This window comes from Saccopteryx bilineata, chromosome 1, assembly GCF_036850765.1.
Source record: "Saccopteryx bilineata isolate mSacBil1 chromosome 1, mSacBil1_pri_phased_curated, whole genome shotgun sequence".
Classification (NCBI taxonomy): Eukaryota; Metazoa; Chordata; class Mammalia; order Chiroptera; family Emballonuridae; genus Saccopteryx; species Saccopteryx bilineata.
Genome location: NC_089490.1, coordinates 309442152 through 309466001, shown reverse-complemented (window position 1 = coordinate 309466001; position 23850 = coordinate 309442152). Strand labels below are relative to the sequence as shown.

General features: G+C 37.2%; 1 protein-coding gene across 4 annotated transcripts in view; it reads right to left on the bottom strand.

Annotated features, from left to right (window-relative positions):
• The window catches only part of ARHGAP20 (Rho GTPase activating protein 20), a 109080-nt gene that overhangs the window by 78301 nt on the left and 6929 nt on the right, over positions 1-23850 (bottom strand). For all 4 annotated transcript variants that reach the window (XM_066247177.1, XM_066247170.1, XM_066247152.1 and 1 more), the window contains exon 2: positions 10514-10596. Coding sequence is in view for 2 of the 4 variants with exons in the window: in XM_066247152.1 (XP_066103249.1) it covers positions 10514-10596 (83 nt within the window). In the remaining 2 variants the exon portion in view is untranslated. The remainder of the gene's footprint in view (positions 1-10513; positions 10597-23850) is intronic.

Sequence of the window (23850 nt, the reverse complement as noted above, 5' to 3'; positions counted from 1 at the left end):
AAATTGAAAAGAAGAAGTATAACGATTCTTGCTCACAGACATGATAGTCTACAAAGAAAGTTACAGAACTAATCAAAAAAACCTACTAAAATTAATACTTGACTTTATCAGGGTTGCAGGATATAACAATGTACAATGTAAAAAAAACAACTGTATTTCTACATACATGCAATGAACACTTGAAAAATTACATAAAAATACTAATGATCAGTATCATGAAAATATGAAATATGACAAAATATGTATAATGCCAGTGCACTAAAAGCTATAAAACACTTCTGACAGGTATTAAAGAAGACCTAAAAAGAGAAATATTTGTTGTTCATATGTTGTAAGACTCACTACTGTTAAGATATCAATTCTACCCTAACTGATCTATACATTCAGTGCAGTAGTAATAAAATGCCTAGTAAGTAATTTAAAGAAGTCCAACAGAGCATGTTTTCCAGTTACAATAGAATTAAATAGGGATCAATAACAGAAAGAAGTAACAAGAGGGTGGTGGTTAACGGGGGGGGGCACAAAGAAAATTAAATAGAAGGTGACAGAAGACAATTTGACTTTGGGTGATGGGTATGCAACATAATCAAATGTCAAAATAACCTGGAGATGTTTTCTCTGAACATATGTACCCTGATTTATCAATTTCACCCCATTAAAAATGTAAAAAAAATAACAGAAAGATATCAGGAAAATCCCAAAATATTTGAAAATTAAACCACAAAAAACAATAACCATGGGCTTAAGAGAAAATCACAGTGAAATTAGAAAATGTTTTGAACTAAGTAAGAATAAAAACACAAAATATTCAAATTTGTGGAATGAAGCTATGTCAGTGCTTAGAAAAAATATCTTATTTTAGAAAAAAATGGAAGGTTTAAACTAGAGAGAAAGGGATACAGAGGGGGAGAGAGAGAGAGAGAATGAACGAGATGAAAAGCATCAACTCGTAGTTGAGTAATTTTAGTTGTTCATTGATTGCTTTTTCATATACACCTTGACCAGGGGGCTCCAGCTGAGCCAGTGACCCCTTGCTCAAGCCAGCAACCTTGGGCTTCAAACCAGAAACCTTTGGGTTCAAGCCAGCGACCATGGGATCATGTCTCTGACCCCATGCTCAAGCTGGTAACCCTGTGCTCAAGTCGGTGGCCCTGAGCTCAAGCTGGTAACCCTGTGCTCAAGCTGGTGAGCTTGTGCTCAATCCAAAGAGTCCATGCTCAAGCTGGCAACTATGGAATTTGGAACCGGGACTTTAGAGTCCCAGGTTGATGCTCTGTCCACTGTGCCACCACCAGTCAGGCCTGAGTTTCCATTTTAAGAAGTTAGAGAAAGAAAAACATATGAAATCCAAAAGAAGTAAAAGAAGAAAACACTAGAGAAAGTCTTAAGATAAAGATTTGTGGCCCCAACTATGAAAGAATAACACATATTCTTAAAAAATAGAAAGAAAACATATGAAACAATTATTTTAGATATGGGACAACAGGCACATAGAACAATGATCTTCCAGAGGAGAGAAACAAATGAGGTAAGCCCTAAGACTGGCCATCTTTACACTAAGATGGCCACAGTAAAATAGACGGAAAGTAACAAGGGCTGCTAAGGATGCAGAGAAATTAGAACCTCAACACTGCCGATAGGAATGTAAAATGGTGTAGCCGCTTTGAAAACTAGTTTGGTAGTACCTCAAAAAGCTAAACAAATTGATCATATAACCAAAGAATTCCACTCCTAAATATATCCAAGAGTAATGAAACATTATGTCCACACAAAAAGTTGTGCCGAAGCATTATTCAAAATGACCAAAAGGTGGAAACAAGTGAAATGTCCATCAACTGATGAGTGGACAAAATGTGGTATATATCTATCCACAGAAGGGGTCACTCGAAATTTAAGAGTAAGTAACGAAGTACTGATATAAACTACAACATGGATGAACCTTGAAAAGACTATGCTGACTGAAAGAAGTCAGTCACAAAAGGCCACACAGTACATGACTGAACTGATATAAAATGTCCAGAAGAGGCAAAGCCAGAGAGACAGAAAAGAGATCGTAGCTGTGTAGAGCTGGAGATAAGGAAAGAAGGGACATGGCAAAGAATGCGGAATACAACAAACGGCTGAGGGGTTTCTTTTAGGAGGGAAGAAAATGCTTTAAGACTGTGGTGATGGCTGCACAACTCTGTGAATATACTAAAAACCACTGAATTGTACACTTCAAATAAGTAAATTGTATGGTATGAACTGTATCTCAACAAAGCTGTTTAGAAAGAAAGAATGTTGTCTGGCCTCTTTTCCAACAAATTACATGATATAGGGAATGAGCATTTTTATTTATAAATGGAAATAGTATATGTGTCCATCTTTTTACCTCTAGCTATAAAAACACATAAAAGGTACATGGAAGAAATATTCTAACTTGAAGATGATTGTATTGGTTATTGCTGCATAACAAATTATCCCAAAACACAGCAGCTTCAAACAACAAATATATATTCAATACTATCTCACAGAGTTCTAGAGGGGCAGGGACAGGGAGTGGCTTCACTGGTGGATCTGGCTCAGGTCTCAGGTTGCAGTCGTGCTGAGGCTGCAACCTCTGAAGACGACTGGGGTTGGAAGATCCATTTCCAAGCTCACTGATGTGGCTGTTGGTTGGAGGCTTCAGTGCCTCCCCTGTCGGCGTCTCTGTAGGGCTGTTTAGGACATGGATCTCCCCAGAGCAAGTGCTCAGAGAGTGTGAGAGCAAGTAAGACAGGAGCTCAATCTTTTATACCTGATGTCAGAAGTGATACACCATCATTTCTGCCATGTCCTATTGACTACACAGATCAATTGATACCATGTAGGGAAGGATTAGACAAAGGAGGAAATACCAGGAAGTGGGATGCACTGGGGTCACTGTGGAGGTTGGCTATCAAAATGACATTATGATAGTAAACAGACCAAAAATCCCATATAAGCAAATGCCTGGCCTTTGCACTAACAGATATACTTCTAAAGATGTTTTCAGAGTTGCAATAAAAGGGTTTGCAATGACTATTCATACAATTTTGACTGCATAATTGTTAGCATAAAGAAATCCAAAGTTGTAGAGTTGGGGGCTGGAGGAAGAAGTATGTAAAGGTTTAGTCAACCACACTCTCTCCTTCTCCCTGAACACTGACAGAGAAGCAAAGAGTCCCACTTGCAGAAAGGCTAGCCGACTCTACCAGGATCTTATAGTGGTAGAGCAGAGACTAGAACCCATTCTCTACATGTTCTCATTACACCAGGAGCTATGCACTAGAGAACCAATGGCAATTGATACATAATAACACGATATATTGAACATGTGAGCATTAACTCAATATACACTAAACAGCTGGTCACTCCAGAAATGTCACTTCTTTATGTGGCTTTTTGACACTGCACACATTACTTTCTCAGGCAGCAGGGGACTCTTACCCTCTTTACACTCCAACTGAGAGAAGTGCTACTTAGCTAGGGTGAGAAAGGAATCACTCATTCAGCTTAGCTAACATTTACTGAATATCTATCCTATACCCAACACTGTAGATGTAGATTTGAATAGAACACATGGTTCCTTCACTCAAAAAAGCAAATAGTAAAGTTGAGAGGACCTAAACCTAGAACACTAAGAAATTAGACAGATGTGACAGGGTAGCATAAAGGTTTATATATTTTGAGTAATTTTATTTAATAAAAAAATCATATGTAATACAATGTACCAGATATATTTAATATACATAATATTAAAATATTAACGTTTAATCCCCTGTGAGGTTATCCCCACTTTACTGGTGCGGAAAGTGAGGCCTGGAGAGCTTAACGAATTTGCCAAAGTTCTCATGCCTGATAAGAAGCTGGGCCAGCTTCAAACCCATGGAGAATGGCTCCAAGTCTGCACTTTTCTTAGTCACAGTAGTATGAGGCTTCTTAATAACAGTAACAATTATTATTCTGCTTCCTTCGAATGTGCTTTTTTCCAGGGTTCTGAAGGAAAGTCAATCATGAAATTCAAAAGCTCCTCTGAGAAAGTCTGGCTGTACTGGGGAGGGAGTAGCTAGCGTGGTACAGTAAGGAGGTGAGGACAGTGTGCTAACCTTGTGGAGAGGGGTGAGGAAGGGTGAATAAACACTCACTAATGAGGCAGTGCTTTCCTGGTGCCAAAATGAAAGGTAAAATTGAATCATAGCTGCCATTAGCAAATTAAGCTTTAGATGGAATGAAGAAATTAAATGAATGTACTATCCTGCAAGTGCAAAAATAAATTAATTTGGCTCCGTCAAAGCCCATTAGAATGTGGAGAGATTTAATATAATCGTCCAATGATTTGCTCCCAGAATCATCCTATTAGAAAACAGCATACTAGACCAGGAACAGATGTATTTGATCATTTTTAACAGATATAAAAAGTAGTCTGAAAAGAATAAAGTGCTACGTAGGCCTGGAAAGGCTTTTGCTTAAAGCAATGAATTCCATTTTGGTAAAAACTTGCCAAATTTGCCACCTTATAAAGCAATTGCTGTCTCTTCCTTTACATCAGAATTTTACAACTTTGGAAAATGTTCCTTGCAAGCAAAGAAGGGGCTCTTGCACGCCACTAGCGACCTTCATGTATTAAATTTCTACTTTGAGTTTTTCTCATCACATATCTTGAATCATCCATGGGTTTACCAATTAAAACCTCAAAACATATTGTCCAAAACTGTAGGAACAGGACTTATGTAGAGTCAACTGGCATGTAAGCAATGGAGCCAATGAATAGCATTTGGGTCAGATTTTTATTTCTAAAATAACATGTCAGTGTACAGATCACCCTTGAACAACACAGAGGTTAGGAATGCCGAGAATAGTGCAGTCGAAAATTTATTCATAACTTCTGTCTTCTCCAAACTGAACTACAATTCCCCCTCAGTATCTGAAGAGGACTGGTTCTAGGGCCCCACAAATACCAGTATCCACATGTGCTCAAGGCCCTTGTATAAAATGGGATAGAACAATGCATATGGTCAGCCATCTGCATCTGCAAATTTCCAACTGAGCACTGAAATTACAGACCTGTGGTTGGCAGAATCCACAATCAGAAAACCTGGGGTATGATACAGAGGGCCAACTGTATCTATATTGAAAACCCAGGTATAAGTAGACCCACACAGTTCAAACCCATGTTGTTCAAGGGTCAACTGTAGTTTACTGTAATATAAAAAGGTCTTAAATATATATTTTTAAAATTCTGAAATTCAAATTTTTATTTAAAAGTCTTATATACCAAGAAACTGTATCTAGCCACAGAAGGTTTACAGAATTCCAAAAGAAAGTCTAGTAACTTCTCTTTTAAATTGACTTTTTGTATAAATTATATCAACTTAGCATAACTAATTTAGTGTCCTGGCATATGAGTGGCTTTCAGGAGGTCATTCAGTTCATTCCAATTACCGTATCTTGGAAGTTCACACTGAACTATCCCAAGAAAAGTGTTTTTTTCATTCTGTTATGAAAGATTTTACTGCAGTTCTCACTAAACTACTCTGAAGTTCAAATGTTCTCCTTCCATTTGAAGTATGGTAAGCTATCGTCTACTTTAGACTGTTTTTAAAATCATGATGCTAACATGACAGAGAAAAGAGGAGATAGAACGGTGAGTAATTTGTAGCACATAATGGGGGATACTCTGAGTAGGACAATGTTGATGTGTGTGTGTGTGTGTGTGTGTGTGTGTGTGTGTGTGTGTGTGTAGTCATGTACAACGGGAGAGAACTGACAGAAAGTAGAAGGCGGTTAGCAACCAGCTGCTCTTCCAGCTCTCCACTGCCTTCTGATTTGGCTTTCTCACCTTAGCATTAGCATCTTTGCCAACAAATCCTGTGTGTCTAATCTTGGTTCATAGCTTTGGCAAATATGAATTTTCTAGAGCCTCTTCATCTTAAGTGGCTGAGCAAACCAGGTCAATCTTCCGAGTCTTGAGCCCTTATTTCCCAGATCACTCTAGGCAAAATTTGAACTTCTTTCTAGGGAGTCATCAAGAGTTGTCAGGGTCTATCAAGAATAAATCCAAATGCTCTGAGCTAATCTTGCTTCAGATCAGACTTAGAAGTATAATTGTCTTATTAAAATAAATTTAATATTAGAATCTAGATGGCTTCCAGGCAGCATTGTTCATGTTTTTTATTTCTCATCTGCTATGGGAAGATTCTCTCTACCAAGATAATACATAGTTCTACTTCTGTTGTTACTACTGCTACAGTCGTAATAATAATAAACAGCCTTTAAACATATAGCATAGATTATGTGGCACAGACTACTTTACATGTAAAACACCTATTTAGTCTTCCTTACAACCTTATGAGGTAAGCTTACTTTATTATTTCTGGTTTAAAAACCAACCCAAGACCACACAGCTAGTCAGGGGCAGTACTGAGATTCAAACCTGGCAGTATGGCTCTAGAATCCATGTTCTCAGACACTGTATCATACAACTGCTTATGTAATGCAAAGAATATTCCCTCAAGACCAAGGACCTGGGTTTCTAGTTCCGTCTCTAATGCTGAATTAACTTGTGACTTAGGGCAAGTCTTTGACTCAATTTCCACTATAGAATGACACAGGATCAATGAGTCACTTTTAGTCGTATAAAGCTGTGATGATAAAGTAGGCACTTTTCATTAACAAATGACTTTGCTGGATGAGTCAGTGTTTGAAGCTTGAAAATGAAGTATATTTAAGAGAAGGAGAGGCAACTAAGAAGAAAATCAATTTTCTAAGCATTTTCAGTTATTTTCTCATTTCATATTCCATAATGCAAGCACTGGATTAATATTTTATAGAAAAAAGTACAAACTCAGAGATTGCTTGATTTATCTGAGGCTACACAAAAAATCAGGATGAACAGGCAGCATTCAGTCGCAGCCAGAGCCCAAGTGTGTGCTGCCGTATCTCAGCACTCCTCTGGCTCTGTCTTCTCCCCACAGTAGAGATTTAAAAGGTGATACATTCAAAGTACTAGCACAAGGCCTTGCAAATAGCAGACATAAGAAACTAGTTTGGAGGTAAGGATGGTGATAGGTGAATACCAACTTAAAAGTGCTAACAGATTTAATTTAATCAAAGTGGGTACATTTTTGTGTAACTTCTATAAGGTGGGCTGAATACCTATCAAAACAAGTGAATTTCTAGAGAGATAGTTTATCCTTAAGATAAACTATCTTATTTATTCTTTAGAGAATTTATCCTTAAGTAAACAATGAAGAAATACCCCAAGAATGCCAACATATGTGGTATTTCCAGACAACATGCATCAGTTCTTGTGGTATTTTTCTGCATGAAATAACTTCCTAATAATAATTCAGTATTATTTTGTTAAAAGGAATCTCCCTTTATCCCTAGCCAGAATTTCACACATAATACCAATGAAAAATGAAAGTCTCTTATGTATTTGACTCTAGAATCCATGTTCTTAGACACTGTATCATACAACTTTTAGGAGGGCAGGAAAAGTCAGAAACTACTGTGTTAACTTATTAAATTCCTACTTTGGTTTGGAAATGGAGTCACTTGCTTGTTCACTAATTCATCCAACAAATAATAACTGAACACCAAGTATGTACAGGCATTCTTTTATTATAAAGAGTTTTTGAAAAACATACCTGCGTCCCACTGCAGAATGCTGACTTAGGTTTGGAAGTCACTGAACTAGAAGACCTTTAAGGTTCTTTCCAATCCTGGGATTACTTTACTTTTGTATACATACAACACCCAATTGCTTTTTTTGGGGTAGGGCATACACATTAACCCCCAACACTGCATAGAGTAAAAAAGCATCATTTCTGTAAGATAGCTAAAAGCCCTGTTCCCCAGCACTATGTACTCATACTACTGACCCAGAGAAACTCATAGGAAATAAACTGAACATTTAAACATGTACAACTTCAACTTCAGCTTTTATCCTTCGTAGTTATTTGACACAAACCTCATCATCTTTCTGAGGCAGGAATTTAGAAAACTGGCTCTAATGTAAGAACTCATTATTGGAGAGGTGATGGGCAGACAGGACTGAGAAGGAGAAGGCTACATGTTGTCACACTGGTTCTCTGACACAACAATCTCAGTAAGCCAGGTAACCTAGCATTTCATCTATATCAGTTCTTCTCAACCCTAGTAAACAGGATGCGCCTTTTTCTTTAAAAGTCTATGCATATGCATTTATTTTAATTCCTTTTTTTCTATCCTGGAACAAAATTCACAAATAGTTGACAGAATTTCAAAAGTATCAATAAAATACCCTAATAATAATATAAATAAAAATGAAATGAAATTAATTCATAATTATGTGTGTCAATATGTATATGCTCAGGTATGACTAAATTAAAATACAATGAAGTAGTCAGATGCTTATATCTATTTATAATATATTTACATTTAAGAGAAGTAGGATAAGAGACGATTCCATGCAATAAGCACAGGAAAATAAAGTAAAGCTAAGTGATTTTCTGAAATGGTTCCAAACAATGCAAAATACAATTATTTCTTGATATGCAAGGTAATTGCATTTCTGGAAACTTTAGTGTTTTTTGAAACTATACAAAAGTATATAAGATACTTAGTATTTAAACATAAAATTGAGTTAAGTTAAAGGTGTATATAATTATATGAAGTTTTCTCCTTCATAAGTATGCCATACCTAGGATATTCTAAAGCTATACAGGAACCACACAATTCTTGCCATGTAGGATGTCCTCTGCATTCCATGATGTCTAGCGCCTCTGGCCACCGTCTACTAAATCACTGAGACAAACTCAAATGCTCCACAAAATTTCAAAATGCCTTCTAGGTTAGTACCTTTTTGTTGAGAACCACTGGTCTATATGAGCTTTTAGTACCTATAATTGTATTGTTACAGATTCTTGCCCTGGATTAAGTAGTAGCTGTGCTACTGTTGGCCCTGATCTCAGGCTAAAGTTTTTCTGATATAAAGGTTACTTTTAATTGAAAAATCTAGCTCTCATCCATCCCAAAAGTTTCCAATAGGAAAATTTTCTTTAGAACTGTTTCTGCTTTTTAAAAAAGTAAAAATAGATATTTTTATATATACAGTAGAATTAGACAGTTGTACTGATAATTCTGCCTCCTCTCTCTACTTCCTCTAAGTCAAGGTCAAACTGTGAATATATAACCATTCTCTTTTGTCTACACTAATGGAAAGATACATTAATGCAAATAATTTAAGTCATTTATATACGGCACTGAAATGTATTACTGCATTGTTTATTTGAAAGATAAATATCTTCCTAATTAAATTTTATTAGGCTTCTATTAAAAGTAATTTACATTTTCTGATCCTCCCAATGAGTACAGTCAGCTTGTGTGTTTTGGGGGCAGGTAGGGTGCTGCTGAGTCTGAGAACTTGCTGAGTACTCAGAATGACTTAAGTGTTTCGAAAGTTTTACTAATTGGGATTTAGCTATATAATTTATTGTTGGAATTGAACAGAAAAACACTTACATATAGGTTTTCTGTTAAGTTAGCATAGAAATATACCCTCATTTTAAAGAAAGGTGATAAGGACTTCTCTTTACATAAAAGGATTCAGAGACAGGAGAACATTGTTACAGGATTCCTCTGAACATTAAACTGCTGAGTTATAATGTCATTTAAAAATTAGTGAATAAGTTAATAATTGAGTACCCATTCAATTTCTATACATTACAAAAGATTTTCTTAAAATGTCCACTGAAATATTATTCAGCCTCAATAGGTAAAATGGCAATGTCAATAGATATTTAGCTTGTTTTTCCACTTCAAATTTCACTAATAAACTCACTTATTAATTTAACTAATAATTGCTAAAAGAAATTGACATTCCATTTTTTAATAATCTTAATCTTTATTCATATCTAAAATTGGTAAAAATTTGCCTTATACCTTTATCACCTTATGATAAAGAAATAAGCAAATGTTTGTGCATAAACAACATGAATGGTAGTTAAAGAAACAACTTATTTTCGTATTCTCAGTTCTAATTAGTTTTATAAATCAACTTGACCAGTATGTGGAACTTGCACTTTTTGTGCACTACGTGATGTGAGAGCCACTTGTGCATCTGTTTTAAAACAACTGATCATACATACCAGCTCTAAAATGCTTTATGATTCACGAAAAGAACAGGCTTTATTAAATAACCTCAGAACAGAAGTCATACCAGAAGTCAGAACAGAAGAAATACCTTCTTCAAATAGATTTTTTTATTGCAATTTAAAAATGTTTTCTTTTCTTTTCTAGGTATTATGTAAATACAAAATTAGACCTTATATTTGTGGTAAATGAGGTCTTATTTAGCTTGAATTATCCATATAATTACTCTCTAAATTCATTCTTATATATTATTCATTCTTTCTATTATTAAACAGAGAATTCTGGTGCTGATATAAAACAAACACACACACCCCACCACATATAAAAAAATGTAGCATATACAAAACATATACAAAACACTGCAAAGCTTTTCACTTACTTGGTACTTGGCCGTTTTTGCAGGGCTTTGTCCAGGATAAGAGATGGAGCACTTCTCCTCCTTTCTGCTAGTGTTTTCGTTTTCTGTTGCCGAAAAAAGAATCAAAATGAAGACCACATGGCTTATAAAGAAAGTAAATGCCAACTTTCAATCAAATTCAGCAAGTTTTATATTGCCTATCTTTATCTATGAAGAAGTTTACAATCCCATTATAGAGATAAAATTGCAACATCTAAACTAGGATACTAAGTGTCAAAAAGTGGTATAGAAAGTAAATATTTTTTATGTTCTGAGAATTAAAGAGGTTAAATGCTGACCAAAGTATTTGGAAAAAGGATTATCATAACCATTATTATCCCTTTCAGCTAACAGAAATGTTGCATATTATGTGCCAGGCCCTGTGCTGAAGGCAGAACTGGATTATCTCAGTTATACTCCAAAATGTCAACAAAGTAGGTTCTACTTTATAGGCAGGGTAGGCCACAAACTGGGCTTCAAGAAAAGACAGGATTTGAGGAGATCAAGGAAAGGGAGAAAAACCAGTTAAAGCAAAATATAGAGACTAGATTCTTCCACTTTTAAGAGACCTTTAAATTTAAGTATTTACCAATTTGGAAATACCTTCTTCAAATAGATTTTTTTTATTGCAATTTAAAAATGTTTTCTTTTCTTTTCTAGGTATTATGTAAATACAAAATTAGACCTTATATTTGTGGTAAATGAGGTCTTATTTAGCTTGAATTATCCATATAATTACTCTCTAAATTCATTCTTATATATTTAATATCTCTAGGTAGAGTCAGAGGGCCAGGCAGTGAATACGGATGAGTAAAATTAACAGTAGTCATAAAGAGCCATGAGTGAAGTTCAGGCTCTACTACCAAAGCCATTCTTCTTGTTCTACCCTCTTACCCTTCCTGGCCATAGTCTCAGCCACTGCTCGAGGGTCTAGGCCAGCCATGCTTAGGAACTGGATGCTGCTTTAAATAGAACCATGTAAGACTAACCGGCTCAGTATCCATTGCACATTACATGATTCATAAAGGAACTGTTTCTCAGTTGCTAAAATAAAATCTAGACCCTCACATAGGAACAGAGGTAGAATCACCCAGTGAGAAGGGAATGCTGGACTTCTCTGACACAGTTCCTATCCCCCAAATTCACCATTCCCTCCAAGGATCTCTCCCAGATTCTTGCTGTTACCAGTGCAATGACCTCAGTGTTGTTATTTCCCCCATTTATCTTTTGGGTCACATGCGGAAACTTCATGTCCAAACCTCCTTAGCATAGCTCAGATAGCAACTGAAACAATTATATAAAACATTAATAAAGGGCAGGAAACAGATAAGAAATATAGACTACCACCTGACCAGGTGGTGGCTCAGTGAATAGAGCAGGGGTCAGGAACCTATGGCTCGCAAGCCAGATGTGGCTCTTTTGATGGCTGCATCTGGCTCACAGACAAATCTTTAATTAAAAAAAATAATGTTAAAAATATAAAACATTCTCATGTATTACAATCCATTCATTTCCTACCGCTCATGTTCATGGTTGCGGGTTGCTGGATTCAATCACAGCTGTCCTCCAGGACAACACCAAAATTTTATTTATTGGATATGCGTAAAGTAAATACAGGGGTGGTTGTATGGCTCTCACGGAATTACATTTTAAAATATGTGGCGTTCATGGCTCTCTCAGCCAAAAAGTTTCCTGACCCCTGGAATAGAGCATCAGACTGGGTCACGGAGGACCAGGTGAGGTCACTGGCTTGAGCATGGGCTCACCAGCTTGATCACAGGGTCGCTGGCTTGAGCCCAGAGGTCACTGACTTGAAGCCCAAGGTTGCTGGCTTGAGCCCAAAGTTGCTGGTTTGAGCAAGGGGTCATTTGCTCTGTGGTAGCCCCCAGTCAAGGCACATATGAGAAAGCAATCAATAAGCAACTAAGGAGTTGCAACGAAGAATTGATGCTTCTCATCTCTCTCCCTTCCTGTCTGTCCCTATCTGTCCCTCTCTGTGTCTCTCTCTGTTGTGGCACCTTAGTTGTTCATAAATTGCTTTCTGATACGTGCCTTGACCAGGAGGGCTATAGCAGACCAAGTGACCCCCTGCTCAAGGCAGCGACCTTGGGCTCAAGCTGGCGAGCCTTGCTCAAACCTGAGGAGCCCACGCTCAAACTGGCGATCTTGAGGTCTCGATCCTGGGTCCTCTGCATCCCAGCCCGATGCTCTATCCACTGCACCACTGCCTGGCCAGGCTCTGTCTCTCTGTCTCTCTTTTACACACATACACAGACACACACAGACAGACACACACAGATACACACACACACACTAATATAGATTACCAATCTCAACCATGAGTTACTAACCAATGATCAGTTTCAGGGCAGATTAAATAGTATAAAATGACTTGTACAAAATGTATTTGTTGCCTTCCTTCTGGAGAGAAAGCCCACCCATAATTTCATCAGAGTCCCGTAACAGTCTGTAATCCTCCCTTGCCCCATTGATTTTGATAACCTACTTGACTTATAGCTTGTAAACCTAGTCCCTCTGTTTCCATTAGTCACACCTCTTGGAAACATAACCCCCAGGAATCTTAAAGTCTGCAGGCTAATGTGACTGGGAAGGTTACTGAGAAGGGGAACCTGGAAGACAACAAGCACCCTCCCCAAATGAAGAGTCTCAATGCTGGAAGATTGGATCAGTTTTTACTAAGAAAAGGAGCAGTTTGTTCATATGCAGATTTTCTGGAGGATTCTGTTTCTTTTTCAGGTCTGGGCTTGTTTCCTGCTCACTATTCTGACTCCTTTACTCACTATGCTATAAACTTTGAAATGTGCCCAATCCTTTTAAGCCTAACATAGGCCCTTTACCCTGTGTCTTTTGACCCTGAGGGTCTGCCCAGCCTGCCTGAGCATGGGGGCCCCATTCCTGGACCTGGCTCAGCAGTCTCACTTCTGCTGCCCCTAACCCTCTGAAACCACTCACTATCAGCAGATCTACGCTCCTAAACTAGATCTTAATTAATATATAATTTCTAATTCTGAGCTCCTTGGCTTTCAGGTTTTATAAAGAATTTGGAAAGGGTTCAAAAGATAGCTATATAAATGATTTAAAATGAGGAGGAAAAAAAAGCCTATGAGAAAAGTTAAACTGATCTGAAATTCTTCATCTGGAAACATTAGTAATCTCCAAATTAATGCAGAGTTAAAATATGAAGGATAGGTGGTATCTTCTGAAGAAGATAAGGCAAATAAACACTGTTAAATGTAGACTGAGAATCAAGTTGATCGTGGGTAGTGGTTCTTTGATAAATTTATAAAAGTTGTGAACTAAATTATGTACATAATTTCAGGGGGTTCAGAAACCCACATAATATGGATTCCTTTGGGATTCATGGAACCCAAGTATGAAATCTTCTGATCTAAGGAAATCTTTCTGGAGTGATGGCTGTTAAACATGAAAATGGAAAGTCAAAGAAGGGTAACATATTTTCTTCTGTAAAGGTGCTTTTATTGTTTTAATTTATTCATTTTAGAGAGAGAGAGAGAGAAGGGGCGAGGAGCAGGAAGCATCAACTCCCATATGTGCCTTGATCCGGCAAGTCCGGGGTTTTGAACCAGTGACCTCAGCGTTCCAGGTTAATACTTTATCCACTGCACCACCACAGGTCAGGCTGTAAATGTGCTTTTAGAATAGTTTTTCATGGAGACCTATTATAGATCATTTGTATATATTGTAATTAGACTGTATTTTTTTAGTTATAAAGTTGTCAGATATAAAGAGTCAAATAAAGTATATGTACCTCATATAGTGAACTCATATTCAAGAAAATGCAATCAAACTGCATGCACAATATTATATTTACCTGAGATCCTATTGTTTGTACTGAGACTTACTCTTCTACTAATGAGATATGCAACTCATGGTAACCCAGTCACTTCTGTAGATCTCTATTTCCTTATCTAGAAAATGAGAAAATCAGAACTACATAGATTCTTAGGTACCTTCTATGCCTGATATTCTCATATTAAATGTCACCTGGGATTTGTAAGAAAATACGTATTACTTCATCACATATTTAACATTCAGAAGATTGATTTCTCTTGTAAGTAATAAGTCTTAAGAGTTGCCAATTTAATGAGGGCTTAATATGATACATACATAGATTTAGGTATTAATTCACTCAAAATACACAGGTCTCTCTCTCTCTCTCTCTCTCTCTCTCTCTCTCGGCTCAAAAGTATAGCAAAACAAAGGGCCAATGTTAACTTTTGAACAAATTCGCCTATGAAGAAATCTGTTCTCAGGCAATAAAGACTTGGGTCTTCTTTTTGTTTATAGCAACTGTGTGAAATACAATGCATGGAAATAGAATGAGGCTATCGATTCCTTTACAAATGAACAATAGTACAAACTTGCCAGGACAGGGTGAACTGACACTTATATTAGCACCAACATATTTCACAGTTGCTCGGTGACAGTGAAAACTATGATTCTTTGCCTCACAGGAAACAGAAGGTAGGTTCAGAACAGGGTATGTTTCCTTCTGTTAGCTTAAAAATCACAATCCACAAAGTGATTTTTCAGAATGTCCAAGTTCTTGATGCTTATATCTAGGATGACCTCATAAATATTGGATATCATACTAAAACTAAATATTTTATTTCATTATTAAAAAATTTTTATTTATCAATATTTTTTAGAGAGAGGGAGAAAAAAGAGAGAGAAACATCAATTTGTTATTTCACTGATTTATACATTTGTTGGCTGATTGTTGTATGTACTCTGAATGAGGACTGAACCTGTAACCTTAGCGTACAGGGACAATGTGTAATCAACTGAGATACCAGGTCAGGGCTAAAACTGAATAGTTTTTAAAAGGTAATATTATTTTCTAAATTGATAAACTACACATTAGGCAAAAATTCAACTGCATTAATCTTTTGGGGACAATTTTATGATAGCATTCCATTTACCTAGTCTTCCACAGCCCAAAAAACTAAACAAGAGTTTCATTTCAGTTAAAAACAAACCTAAATAGCCTTTATATATTCTTCCCCTCAAAATGGTAAAGATGAGAAAGAGCTTCGGAAAAGTTGTAAAAGGAAATAGTAACTGAATTTATAAACTGCTATGTTTTCGCCTGGCCTGTGGTGGTGCAGTGGATAAAGCATTGACCTGGTTATGCTGAGGTCTCCGGTTCAAAACCCTGGGCTTGCCCGGTCAAGGCACATATGAGAAGCAACTATTTTGAGTTCATGCTCCCCCTTCCATCCCCCTTCTCTCTCTGTCCTCTAAAACCAATACATAAAATCTTTAAAAAATAAAAATAAAAACTGCTGTTTTTAATAACAGCCATTTGATAGGAAAGTATAACATTAACACTGGAAAGAAATTAGATCTTCAATTTTCTAAGCTGTCTCCTCTGTACTGAAGGCAAAACACCTATTCTGCCAAAGAGTAAATGAACAAAGGTCTTAACTGAAGATGAGAAACAAATGTTTATAGTTCATTGGTTTTTTATGTTTTAATAATAACACAAAAGTCTAGTAATATTACTAGCACGGTGCTTTTTCTACTTCAACTTACTTTTAATTAACCATATATTCAATTTACTGTGTGCCTAGTTCACTTTACATATTATGCCTCAATTACAGCTTTTCATATTATATTATTTCTTTTTCTGCACCTTTCTAGAAAGCAGGGACTGTATCTTCTTTCCAGATTGTCTCCTATCCTTTAGCAATTATTTACTGAAACTCTAGTCTGTAGCAGGCCTGTCGTTTTATTCCCAAAGTGTAGAACAATGCCTGGCACAAACTATACAGTCGATACGTGAAGGTTTTATGTGAATTATAAAATTCACTCATTCTTCACATCTACATCACTATCCTCAGATGCACAAAGAAAAACATACAAACCAACCAACCAACCTTGGGGGCTCTACTGGAATGCGGTTATTGAGGAAATATGAGCATTTGCTATGGAAAAGGATGGTAAGAATCATTTCTGCACCCTGCAAACTACCTCCTTTGACATAGTGTTATGTTTACCATTTTGAGCTACATGGTAAACATTTGTCTGATGATAAGTGTAATTACTTTCCAATAAATAGTGCCAGGGCAACTGGATACCCACATGAAAAAGAATGAAGCTAGACTCCTATCTCACACCATATATAAAACTTAATTCAAAATGGATCTAACATCTAAAAGTTAAGAACAGAAACTATAAAAATTTTATAAGAAAACATAGGGAAAAATATTTGTAACCTTGGATTAGGCAATGGTTTCTTAGATATGACACCAAAATCACAAGCAACAAAAGGAAAAAAACATAGATAAGACATGACTGTCAACATAAAAAACTTCTGTGCTTCAAAGGACCCTATTAACAAGTAAAAAGAAAACCCACAAAATGAAAGAAAATGTATGCTAATCATAAGGGATTTGTATCTCTAATATATAAAGAATTGTCACAATTCAATAAAGACAAGCCAATTTTAAAATGGGCAAAGGCTCTGAAGAGAGTTGTTGAAAGAAGATATCCAACAGCCAATAAGCACACGAAAAGATGTATAACATCATTAGCCATCAGGGTAATGCAAATCAAAAACATGAATACCACTTTATACTCATCAGGATGACTATAATAGTAAGGACAGCTACATAACAAGAATACAACTTACTTATTTGCTTTTTGTCCAACATGTTTTTGTACTAAACTTTTGAGTGTCTGCCCATCTGAATTCCTCAGAGACCTGAGGAGTATGTCTACCTGCCTATTGTGGTTTTCCCCCAGTCCTCCCCATTCTTCCAGTACCCTACTCAGTATTTCCACCTAGTAAAGCCTCAATGCCTGTGTATTAAGTCAATGAATTATCACTGACTATATCTGAGAGTTTAAGTTGGCAACATACTGTGCCAAGATAGGAGAATACAGTTGTAAACAGGTAACTATAGGAAAAAAAAGATTGAAGACTTTCAGTTGAATTTAAGTTAAATGTGCTGAAGTGACTTTCAAACATTTGAAATTAGCATAGCATTAAAATAAGGGCTTTGATGAAAGCTTTGAAATATTCTAAAGTTTCAAGGCTAGAAAAAATATTTAACCACATTTGCAAATTAGCTTATTCAAATTGGACTATTAATCCTTCTGTTGCTAGTCTATACAATTTCTTGACTTTCCTACATGCGTGCGGTGTTATTTGTGGAGACATACCTCAAAGACACTGGCTCTGCAGGGGAACAAGAAAATTATTCTTAACCGCGCACCTTGCTTCTAAGATCCTATTATCATATCACTATTTTGACTACACATTTTGGTCATCAAAAATGGGTAAGTAGAAGCTTCTCATTACTGCCAGTTTAGTCTGTGATCAGTATGATCTTCTATTTACTCATTAATCATCCTGTCCAGAATCAGTTTGAACAGTTAATTAAAACAAATGTCAGCACAAAACAGACTATGATAAAGGAATAAAAGTTCTTTTCTGAGGGTAAGAAATATTTTTTACCTTTTTTTAAAATTTTTGGTTATTAGTTTCCCTCTTTTTATAGATAACCACTTTGAAATAAAATAATAAACATGAGAATTAATGTAATGTTGAAAATGGGCATAGGGCTACCCTGATTCTACCACTTAACTTCTCAGAGTCCTCTCTGTAAAGTAACTAACAACCAAACCTACCACAAGGAATCAAATTAAGATTATATATGTGAAAGTCCTCTAACATGGAAAGCACCGTGGTAGTGTAATTAATATATAGAATAATGCTTTAGAAGACAATATGAACAGAATAAAAAACAAACCACACAATGGGAGAACATATCCAACAATATGTCTGATAAGGGATTAATAACTAAAATTTATAAAGAACCTGTAAAACTCTACACCAGGAAGACAAACAATCCAATCAAAAAATGAGCAAAAGAAATGAATAGACACTTCTCCAGAGGGGACATACAGATGGCCAATAGACAGATGAAAAAATGTTCAACATCACTAATCATTAGAGAAATGCAAATTAAAACCACAATGAGATACCACCTCATACCAGTCAGAATGGTGCTCATTAACAAAACAACACATGTTGGGTGCTGGTGAGGATGTAGAGAAAGGGGAACCCTCCTGCACTGCTGGTGGGAATGCAGACTGGTGCAGCCACTGTGGAAAACAGTATGGAGATTCCTCAAAAAATTAAAAATAGAACTGCCTTTTGACCCAGCCATCCCACTTTTAGGAATATATCCCAAGAACACCATATCACTGATTCAAAAAAAGAAATGCACCCCCATATTTATTGCAGCATTGTTCACAATAGCAAAGATCTGGAAACTGCCCAAGTGTCCGTCAGTGGACGAGTGGATTAAAAAGCAGTGGTACATATATACAATGGAATACTATGGGGCCATGAAAAAGAAGGAAATCTTACCTTTTGCAACAACATGGATGGACCTGGAAACTATTATGTTAAGTGAAATAAGCCAGGCAGAGAAAAAAAAATATCATATGACCTCACTTATTTGAGGAATCTAATGAACAATGTAAACTGAGGAACGGAATTAAACCTGAAGGGAAGGGGGGAGGGAGCTGTTGGGAGGGGGGCAAGGAATATGTTGAGGGAAATATGGGGGAGGGGGGATGCATTCGGGGCACTAGAATCTATGTAAACACAATAAAAAATAATGCTTTAGAGTACATAAGGACTGCATATAAATAGGAGGATAGTAGAACTCTCCTTATATATTATAGTTTCTCTGCCTCCACCCAACAAATACAGTCTTTTGAAACATCATTATAGGCCTTCATGTTGACTGGATTTTCTTCTTTAGCAAAGCCATCAGTTTCAACACCTCGTCATAATTTCCTCTTAGCAGGACCCTGGAACGGGCAAGGTCAATCACAGATGCTCTCTCTCTCATAATCCCTTCCAGGGTAGGGCTTCCCTTCATTTTCACTTCATGGCCCATATAAGGTGGTATTATGTGTACATCTATAGCACACTGCAATAAGCACAAGGGCTCTCTGGATGCCCCAGTACATATCTACCTGCCGGAAGTCTAAGGGGCTGAACACATCAGATACATCTGTCATGGCTGAGAAACAGCCTTACAGCAACCTCTCCCTTTCCTCATGCAGAGTGAGAGTATGGTGATCAAGTTCAATATCTGTAATGGAAAAGAGTGTATCAAATGAAAATAAAAAAACAGGCCCCTGTTTATCCAGATTCAAATAGAGTGTAACCTAGAAATGGCTACTGTCGAAGCTGAATGTAGGGGTAAAAGTGGAAATACAGACATTTCTCTAGGTATAAATTAGCACCCAGGTAAACAAGGAAAGCAAAAGGCCACAGAGCAGGTGGGTTTTTCAGATCTTTGAAATATGAGCTGATGTGGGCACATTCTACTCTGAGAGTCCACACACTAATGGCCAGGCATCCTAAAAACAGGTTTTACCTTTCAGTTGTGCTGCCATGTGACAGCTGTCAAAATTAGGTCAAGGCTGTTCAATACAGCACTGACATTCACTGCTGATTGGGCTACTTCTGCTGTCAGTTGGGTGTTTCTAATCTAAAATTGTCCTAGATAATGACAATCAGACTGAAACAAAGTTATAAAATAAACTGGGCTGTGCTGCCTACAAGCCTCATTACTGGTGGCTGAAACAAGGCTGTTGCCTCTGCTTCCTTTCTAGACTCCCACACGATGGCTAAGTCTTCCCTAAGTAAAGAAAAGCTGAACATCACCTCCATCCTAGGCTGCCTCAAAACAAAACAAAAAACCCCTCAAAACAAAAATTGCTGCAGTTGCCATAACCAAACTGAGCATTCATTCACCTTGCAGGCTTTCTGCACATATTGAAATCTTGAGAGTCCCTGTGTTCTAGAACACGTGAGATAGCAACAGGAAGAATAGGAGAGCAAACTTTTCACTCAGAGTAAGTCAGCTCAGGCTACTATAGCAAAATAACACAGACTGGGTGGTTTAAACCAGTGGTCCCCAACCCCCGGGCTGCGGACCGGTAGCGGTCCGTGGGCCACTTAGTACCGGTCCACTGAGAAAGAATAAATAACTTACATTATTTCCGTTTTATTTATATTTAAGTCTGAACGATGTTTTATTTTTTTTAAATGACCAGATTCCCTCTGTTATATCCAAGACTCACTCTTGACGCTTGTCTGGGTCATGTGATACATTTATCCGTCCCACCCTAAAGGCCGGTCCGTGAAAATATTTTCTGACATTAAACCGGTCCGTGGCCCAAAAAAGGTTGAGGACCGCTGGTTTAAACTATAGGCATTTCTCACAAGTCTGGAGACTGGGCAGTTCAAGGTCAAGGTGCCCACAGATGGGTTTCTTGGTGAGGGTCCCTTTCCTGATTGGGAGAGAGCTGCCTTCTGGCTACTTCCTCATATGGTGGACAGAGAGCGTGCTCTGGTCTCTTATAAGGGCACTAATACTATCATGGGGATTCTGTTCGCATGGCCTCATCTAACCTAATTATCTCCAAATGCCCTGCAAACCCTATCATACTGGGGCTTAGCACTTTAATATCTGAGTTGGCAGGGAATATGTTTAGTCCACAACAGAAGTTTTGTCAAATGTTCTGGAGACATGAGGGTGATCACAATAATAAAATGTACATATATTTCCTCAAAGCACTGTGTACACAACTGTATGTACAGATAGGTTTATATATAGTCTACAACGTGTTTTAGTGGCACTTCAAGTTGAAATCTAGTATATTTTCAGTTACTGATACCTTGTAGGAAGGTAAGCTTTATAATCACATATTTTTGTTAAATTATATGTGGTCCTATAAGGCACAAGATGTCTTTACTTTGAAAAGAAGTCACTAAGTCTTGGATGGCAAGATAGGAACTGTGAAAGGATTCGAATAACTAAATTATTGAAGACAGAATTTCATTTTCGGCAGCTATTATCAGTTGTGTCCCTTGTCCCAGTCTAGCAAACATGTTCCACCCTTTGTCCTGCAGACCTTTCACCAAATCATAACCTGGCAGAATGCGGAAATCCCAGGAAATGATAAACTGCTTTATGAAAGTCCTCACTTCAGCCAAAAGCAATGACTGCACTACTTAGGTATCCATGACTAGCGAATTTTCAGTCTATAAGTTACAACTCTCTATTTTAATTTTGAATGCTCAATATTCAAAATTAATACTTACTTTTTTTCACAAATGTGTAAAAATAAGACTATCCTTAACTTTCACTATATAAAAAATACTATAGTCACAAAAATTAAATTTTCTTTTGCAATGTTAAAAGGCACTATTGTATTTGCATTTAAGTAAAAATAACTATGGGAGTAAGTTTTTTCCTGTATTCAAGATTTATGATATGCCTTGGCCAGTTGGCTCCATGGATAGAGCATCAGCCCAGTGTGTGGATGTTCTGGGTTTGGTCCCTGGTCAGGGCACACATAAAAAGTGACCATCTGCTTCTCTCCCTCTCCCCCTTCTCTCTTCTCCTCTTGTAGCCAGTGGCTCAACTGGTTCAAGCATTAGCCCCGGGCAGTAAGGATAGCTCAGTTGGCCTGAGTGTCAGCCTCAGGCGCTGAGGATAGCCTGGTTGATTTAAACATGGGCCCCAGATGGGGGCTGCTGGGTGCATTCCGATAGGTAAGCGCATGCGAGAGTCTGTCTCTCTATCTCCTCTACTCTCACTTAAAAAAAAAAAAAAAAGAAAAAAGTAAAAAAATAGAAAATATTCATGATATGAAATGTTTACTAAACGGAGAAATTTTCAACTGGGTTTCCCACACATATCATTCTTCATGGTGGAATCAGCTGAAGCATAGGGTTCAGGACACCCATACATGACTTTGAAATAGTTTTACGAGTCTGGAGAATATGCCGAGCTTCCCAACACAAAGCAAGACTGAGACAGCAACATGGAAATCAAGCCTGGCTGAAGAGCTCCGGAAACAGTAACGCCTTTCATATAAAACATATGAAAATGACAGATATGAAGGCATAAAAATCACAAATGTCCGAAGTAATTACACCAATGATTGTGCTATTGTCACTATTAGTCAATATTTCTTGGGATGGTTAATTTTATTTGTCAACTTGAGTGATCATGAGGACCCAGATAAAACATTATTTCCTGGTATGTCTGTGAGGGTACTTCCAAGTGAGATTAGTATTTGAATCGCTGGACTCAGTAAAGTAGATTGTCCTCCCCAAAGTGAGTGGGCACCATTCAATCTCTTGAGGGTCTTTCAACAACAAAAAGTGGAGGAAGGAGGAACTTTCCGCTCCTCCCATTTCCCTCACTGTTGAGCTGGGATGTCCCATTTCATCCTTTCTTGGCCTCAGGAAAAGATGGTGGTGAATTACACCTTTGGTTTTCCTGGGTCTCCTGCCTGCAGATTGCAGATCACAAGATTTCTATTGGCCTGTTTCTCTGAAGAACCCTGAAGAATACATTTACGTATTGGCAACAGTGAACATTACACTCAATGGTAGATGGAGAGGGTGGAGACTCTGTTCCCCAAAGAATAAAATTACTTCTCAGAAGAAAAATGTACTTTTCTCAGCTGGTTACATATAACTCAAATCTATATTCTCCTTATGTCCTATGTTACAAATAACAAATATATCTATAATCTTGTTGGAAAAAACAACAGAGTTGGAAAACCCAGGTTCAAACTCCAACTCTGTTTACTACATGTATCCTTGGCTCAGTTCCTTCTGTAGGAGTAAATTAATAATACCTACTAATATAATTTATGTGTATTACATATAGTTAGGCATTCACTTAGGTTTTAAAAACTTCCTTTGCTACATAAATTACAAACAATAAACTCTTATCTTTTTGCTCAAGTTGCTACCTTTTAATATTTGATATTTATGAGCTTCCAGGGTGACTGTCATGAAGGATAGTATCATGGAGTGAATGTTTGTCTCCCTCCCCCAAATTCATGTAATTCATTTTCTAACCCCAAATATAATGGTATTAGAAGGCAAGGATCTTTGGGAAGTGATTAAGTTTAGGTGACATCATGAGAGTAGTGCCCTATGATGAGATTGGTGCCCTTATAAGAAGAAACCAGAGGTATCTAGCTCCATCTCCATCTTTCTCCTTCTCCTTTTCTCACCTCTCCTGTTCTCTCTTCCTCTTCCTCCAGCAAAATGACCAATTGCAAAGCCAAGAAGAGGGTTCTCACCAAAAACTCAATTAGCTAGCATCCAGATCATGGGAATTCACAGGCTCCAGCACAGTGAGAAGTAAATGTCTACTGTTTTAAGACACCCAATTTATGGTATTTTGTTATGGCAGCCTGAGCTGAAAAGGACAGATAGC